Source organism: Myxine glutinosa, chromosome 11 (genome assembly GCF_964187855.1).
Source record: "Myxine glutinosa chromosome 11, kmMyxGlut1.1, whole genome shotgun sequence".
Taxonomy (NCBI): domain Eukaryota; kingdom Metazoa; phylum Chordata; class Myxini; order Myxiniformes; family Myxinidae; genus Myxine; species Myxine glutinosa.
Window position 1 is genome coordinate 9,548,119 of NC_136271.1, and position 7,120 is coordinate 9,555,238.

Genomic DNA, 7,120 nt, shown 5'->3' on the forward strand with positions numbered 1-7,120 from the left:
GATCAAAGTGGACCCCGACTCCACAGAGTGCAGACCCCCGATCAAAGTGGACCCCGACTCCGCAATGGCAGACCCCCGATAAAAGTGGACCCGACCGCAATAGCAGACCCCCGATCAAAGTGGACCCTGACTCCGCAGAGTGCAGACCCCCGATCAAAGTGGATCCCGACTCCGTAATAGCAGACCCCCGATCAAAGTGGACCCCGACTCCGCAATAGCAGACCCCCGATCAAAGTGGACCCGACTTCGTAATAGCAGACCCCCGATCAAAGTGGACCCGACTCCGCAATAGCAGATCCCCGATCAAAGTGGACCCGACTCCGCAATGGCAGACCCCCGATCAAAGTGGACCCCGACTCCGCAATAGCAGACCCCCGATCAAAGTGGACCCGACACCGCAACAGCAGATCCCCGATCAAAGTGGACCCAACTCCGCAATAGCAGACCCCCGATCAAAGTGGACCCCGACTCCGCAGAGTGCAGACCCCCGATCAAAGTGGACCCGGACTCCGCAGAGTGCAGACCCCCAATCAAAGTGGACCCCGAATCCGCAGAGTGCAGACTTCCGATCAAAGTGGACCCCGACTCCGCAATTGCAGACCCCCAATCAAAGTGGACCCGACTCCGCGAGTGCAGACCTCCGATCAAAGTGGACCCGACTCCGCAATGCCAATAGCAAACCCCCGGCTCATGCTCGGAAACGCAAAGCAAGTGTTGAAGAGACCTTTCGCGTGTCCTTTTTCTGATTCGTACGCAGATTAAGATATTCTGTTGAATCTATAGTTATTTCTAAGGTATAAATGATATGACGTTTCGAAGAGTATCGTTGTGTTTATTTTAGCTCAATCGGCACTCCCTTCCTTTTCTCCCTTTTCCCTTGTATCACAATACCGAAGGCAGATTAATGTTTAAGGCTTTAAATATATTCCGTAAGTTCTGATAAATCTCCCGGAACCTCAACATACGGTGTGAGATACGACGCCGTAAAGATGATGTCATTTTACTTTTCCAACGACGTAACGTGAATGGAGAGTGACGTCATCGCGTAACGGGGCAGGTAAACAGGACGTCCGCTGACCTCGTTGCTGTATTGTCGGGATTTTGTTGCTTCTCCTTCTGCACGTCGACATTTTGCATGCGGTGAGTTATCGCGGAGCGGCAGAGGAAGCTGATTAATTTGAGAAACTGCAGAACATTGGGGTTCAAACGTCGCCTGGGGCTAGGCCCCTGTCAGAGCCTCGGCCTCCCTCCCCTCGATCCGACGTGCTCTTTAAGGCCGACGTTATTCTCACCCCTTGCCGATTCCTCATCCCTCGTACGCACTTGATGGGCGCTTACTTACGATCCCGTTGCGTTTTATCGGAGCCATATTGCATTGGAGGATTTTATTAATTTATTATATTGGGAACGTTCATGTTATTTATTTATATTTCTGCGGTGCTGCGCATGCTTTGTTGCTGCGCATGCTTTGTTTGCTGCGCGATGCCGATGGTTATTGAATGTAACAAAATCCCGATCCCGATGCATTATTGTGAGGAGATTGTGACGATATAAGGATTCTACTCCTCTCCTCTATGATCCCCATTCCCCTCCCCCTGTAATGCGGCGGCTTTGTCACGGCCATGACGTTCTTTGTTTGAGAAAGGCGCGAATCCTGCAGCACGCCTCTCGTAATCCGAACGTCTCGCCTTTTCCCTCAGTCTCCGTTATATTTACCTTGAATCATGAGTGTCTCGCGTCATTTAAATTGCATTTCGCACCGTTGTACGTTGGAAAAGCGTGGACGGTGCGACCATGGTAATTACCTCAGGCATTCGTCACTACCTCTGCGACCTACACCGCCTGCGTCGCTCACGCACTGTGTGAAAGCGAGCAGCTGGCCTCTTGCTCGACTTCGTCCGATTTTGATGAAATTTCGCCGAATCGTTGGACTTGTTGAGAAACGTGTTGCACAATGTCCGCGCCGTCGACGCGATGGTTTGTGTGGATGTTAAAGTTTGTTCGGTAGTTTGCTCGCTTAACACGGGTTTTCATCCAACTTCGGCCCTAATTGACCCAGAGAGATTCCTCCGGTCATAAATGAAAGCTGAGAAGTCCGAACCACTGACGAGTATTTAATAGCAGATGGGCTAAATGCTCCACTGGTCACCTGTGACCTTGGATCCGAGGTCACACAAAATGTAATTTTCGGTTTTCACCATATTTTCCTGGGATGAACATCCATATTCAATTTTGGATGTACAGAACTACATTGAAATATGACTTACCTGACTATTACCTTCAATGCAGGAGGAGATTATTAGGCCCATGAAAGCATGTGCTGGTGTTGCCCAAAAAATATTTTTTTTGTATACAGAATCGAGGGTCATGTAAGAGCGAACACATAGAACATGAAAAGATGCACAGACACATAAAACGTGCAAGGAAGGGAGCGGGAGACAAGAGGGGGAGAGACGGAAGCACACAAGCACAACGACAGTGGAGAACAAGGACGTCGGTAGATCTGTGGAAGGGAGAGGGCTAGGAGGGAGGAGTACACGGTATAAAGCAAATGAACACTACTAGGAATTTCACTACTAGGAATTTCGGGAAAGAAGTTGGGGATTGAAAGAGGCGAATTTGGGGTGTATTAGCGGGGGTAGAAAAGATCAAGGTTTTGGATGGGGGAAGATAAGAGATGGGGGTGAACAGCTGTTTTAAAGACCTGGAGGGAGGAGTGGGATTGAAGAGAGTGAGGGAGTTTGGTCCAGAGGCGGGAGAAAAGAGGAATGAAGGAGTGAAGGTGAGCAGAGAGTCTTGATTTTGGCAGTTGGGTCTGGGGTCTTGCTTGGTTTGGAATGAACTTGTGGTCGTTTCTTGAGCTGAATCGGGGTGGTCGCCGTGCTCACGATAATGGGTCTTGCACTTGTTGAAACTCCCAGAATTGCATTAGTATCGTGAATTGGACAGATACCTTTCAATCAATGGCTTTGTGTCACTTGAATCAAAGCAGGGTCGATCAAACACACACAAATACAATCATGAGTATATCATGACAATCCGAATACAATTCATACACAAGGTTATACATTCGATGTCTATAACTCCAAAGAACCCTTCTTACCAACTAAGAAACCATCATCCAGCGGTGGCTCACAGCATCTAAAGTCTCCCAATCCGCATGTGCAGGCGGGACTTAAATAAGCTCCAAGCCGAACACGGATGATGTCAAGAGTCCCTCTTCTTCATCATACTCACCACAATTAGTTTTACTGCAAAGGTTTCCAGGCAAGAGAGGACATCCGAATGGTCAGGCTGGTGGTGGGTGCTTCGTGTGCAGCCCCCCTGCTGCTGGTTGCATCATTTTTCTGTGGGTGCATCTACCACTGATGCCGTGCCTCTCTATAACCAGTTATCTGGTACTCATTTCATTTTACCGACCTCGGAAGGATGACAGGCTGAGTCAACCCCACCTGGTGTCGATTCAACGGCATTCTAACTCAGGACATTAGGACCCCAAGCCCGCCGCCCTAACCATTCGGCCAAACACCAGATATAATAGTCCGGCTTCACCGAAAGTGGATGGAGGTTATGTTTTCACCCCTGTCTGTCTCTGTCTATGTCTGTCTGTGAACAAGATATCTCAAAAAGTTCTGGACGGATTCGGACTAAATTTGGCAGAGAGGTAGTGTATGTGAAACAACAAACAACAACAGGCATTTTAAAGCCATTTTCCCTGCTAGAGCGGGGGTTAGCCTTGCGGTCCCCATGACAATCTTCTCCATTTTGCCCTATTTTCTGCATCTCCCCTTTTAACCCCCTTGCCCGCATTTCTTCTTCGACCATCTTCAGCCAAGTCTTTCATGGTCTTTCCCGTCCTCTACTTCCTTCTACATTCATTTCGATCACTCTTCTCAACCAGTCACTTTCATCCTTCCTCAACACATGACCAAACCATCTCAACCTGTTCCTCTTCACAGCATCAATCACAGGCTCTATTCCCATCATCTTTCGCAATTCATCATTTGTCTTCCTCTCTCTCAACAATCTTCCTCCCTGCTTGTCGTTAAAGACGGCAAAAAGGGTTGGCGTCAGGAAGGGCATCCGGCCGTAAAACATTGCTTCAAAAAGGGGACCGAAAAACAACAACAACCACAGTTCCCGAAAAAGGCCAACCCCCGCTTGCGGGGAAAAATGGCCTCTAAAGGTGGTTTTTTTTTTGGTTTTTTTTCTCAACGATACTCCGCACATCCACCGAACCATTCACATTTCCACCCTTTCCAGCCTTCGTTGCTGCTCTACATTCATGACCCATGTCTCGCTCCCATAAATCATAACACTTCTCACACGTGCAGCATACACCTTTCCCTTCAGCTTGAACGACACTCCCCTCCTCGTCAGCACGCCACTCAGTTCCCGAAACTTCTGCCGAGTCTGATCCACCTTCTCCATTCAGCATGTCTCTGAGGTAGCAAAATGTTTTCACACCTTCCAGCTTCACGCCGTCTCCAAGATCCAACTCAACATTTCCTCCATCTGCAGCTCCCTCTGTGCACACCTTACATTTGAATGTAGCTGCCACACTGGTTAATGACCCTCTCAGACCACTACATTTTTGATGAACCCACTCAGCGCACATTGTACATTGAATGGAGTTCACTCCGACACCCTTCCTGCACACAGCACAGGGCCACTTCCCAGTTCTTTCCACCTCACCACATTTCCACCGCACCTCCATCACAGCCACAAATCGTAGTGGACTTAGTACCGAACCCCGATGCACTCCCACCTTCACCTCAAACTCACCACTGTTCCCGTCCTTCGTCCTTACAGCTGTGCGCGCTCTTTTGTAAATTGCCATCACGACTCTGATCAACCATTCCTCCACTCCTAACTTCCTCAATGCCCATGTCAATACTTCACGTGGAACCCTATCGAATGCTTTCTCCAGATCAACAAACCCAAGAAACAACTTCTTCCTCTTCTCCATGTACTTCTCCTGCAACTGCCTCACAATAAAAAGCACGTCTGGCGTTCCTCTTCCTGGCATAAATTCAAACTGCATTTCGTTGATCTTCACCTTCTTCCTTATCCTCCTCTCCAACACTCTTTCCAATACCTTCATTCCATGCTCCAATAACTTTATCGCTCGGTACGAGCCACACTCCAGAGGGTCGCCTCTCCCCTTGTATAGAGGGACGAGGGTACTCAGTTCCCAATCCACTGGAATGCGGCCTTCTTTCACCACCAGATTGCAGATCTCTGTCATTCTCTTCACACCCCAACTTCCTGCTGCCTTCAACATATCTCCCACAACTCCCGTCGGCCCTCCCGCTTTTCTACTCTTCATTGCTTTTATCGCTTCCTCAACTTCGTCCTCAGTTATCTTCTCTGCCGGTCCTAAAACTGGGTTACTCTCTATGTTGCCATCCCATTCATTCTCTGTATTCAACAGCATTTCCATCTTCCTTTAATTCCATCTGGGTCCATAACGATTTGTCCCACTTCATCCTTCAAGCAGCTCACCCCCATCACATCACACCTCTCTTTCGCTGTAATTGGTTATCGCATCTTCCTTTAATTCCATCTGGGTCCACAACGATTTGTCCCACTTCATCCTTCAAGCAGCTCACCCCCATCACATCACACCTCTCTTTCGCTGTAATTGGTTATCGCATCTTCCTTTAATTCCATCTGGGTCCACAACGATTTGTCCCACTTCATCCTTCAAGCAGCTCACCCCCATCACATCACACCTCTCTTTCGCTGTAATTGGTTATCGCATCTTCACAAGAAACAGTTGAAAAACTACAACGCCACTCAGTAGAGCTCATACTCCCGCCGTGGGTTTAGTTGGAATAATACGTTTTGTGTAACATCCCCTCTTCCCAAAACAATAAATGAAAAATAAAGTAGGCCCTAACTGTCAGAGAATTTATTTTGATATATCTCGGAATTAGAGGAGAAAAACATCATTTAAGAATAAGAACAAAAGCTTTAATGCAGTAAAACAGAAAAAATCTTTCCCAAAAAAATTTCCAAAAAAATTCCTGGATCCAGAATAATATCCTAAGCTTCACCAAAAACTAATCAATTCTTCCTTATCCCAAGGGCAATCATCCCACCAACTTTCATCCAAATATGTTCAGAACTTTTCCAGATATCTTCTTCACAAACACACGAACACACACACACACAAACACACGAACACACACACACGGACACGAGTGAATACATTACTCCCTGGTGGGAGTAATTAGTCATGTGGAAAACGTGTGTTCTACAAGGGCCACATGTTCTATCCATTTGGGCAATTGCACTGAGCTTTGCCACTTAGGAGTTCTTTGCAGCCAATGAAATTCAAACTCTTCCATTGCCAATGAAATCTTATGGCGTGTTCTGGATAGATTTTTGTCCACACAAGGTTCCGACTCTGATATACTGTACCGTACTGTGTTATGGAGCGGGGCTGCCCAATCACTTGCTTTGCATGGGTTACGCTAGGTTGTCTGCCATTGCCTTCCCAGGATCTTTAACCTCCAGCAGCTCATGCCGGCAGATGGGGCAGCCAGTTTTAACGTCCGTCTGTGGGACGGCACATGCTTTGATGATTTGCTAGGATGTCAGTTTATAACCGAGCCTTCATTCAAACCCAGGCTAGACTGCTTTGGGGCCAAGTGTGCAGGCCCCTAGGCCGTACCAAAACATCTATATTATATTAATAATGCATTGTAAATTGTGCTATCCTTCCGAGCAGATATTAAAATGGTTGTCTCATCCATCAAGTTTACGCCCACATCCTCCCATGGGAAGATTTGCGTTTCATGCCAACTTTTCCCTTTCCTTGCTCTTCTGGATTCATAGGTCCCACGCGGTTCAGCGATGTAATACGGCTAACTTGTTTGCCGTTGGTTGTTGTGGTTGGAAATATCATGTCGTTAGAACCTGACTTTAACACAAAAATTGTTTTGCTTAAATACAGTATTTTGTCATGTCTTCTTTTTGTTGTATTCCCTTCACTTCCCCCCACCTCCCAACTTAGCTGTCTTTTTGTTTTGCAGACGAAGACGAAATGAGGGAGGCACGGCCAGATGCCGGCCCCTCACACGCACCTTCTGGCCTTTTACGCTCCCCTGGCCCT

General features: G+C 47.5%; 1 protein-coding gene across 1 annotated transcript in view; it reads left to right on the top strand.

Annotated features, from left to right (window-relative positions):
- The first annotated feature begins 1,023 nt into the window (after positions 1-1,023).
- The window catches only part of LOC137436393 (uncharacterized), a 79,572-nt gene continuing 73,475 nt past the window's right edge, over positions 1,024-7,120 (top strand). Inside the window, exons 1-2 of the mRNA XM_068130139.2 lie at positions 1,024-1,140; positions 7,041-7,120. The exon at positions 7,041-7,120 is cut by the window's right edge and continues 568 nt beyond it. Of these exons, the coding sequence (XP_067986240.1) occupies positions 7,052-7,120 (69 nt within the window). The 5' untranslated portion in view covers positions 1,024-1,140; positions 7,041-7,051. The remainder of the gene's footprint in view (positions 1,141-7,040) is intronic.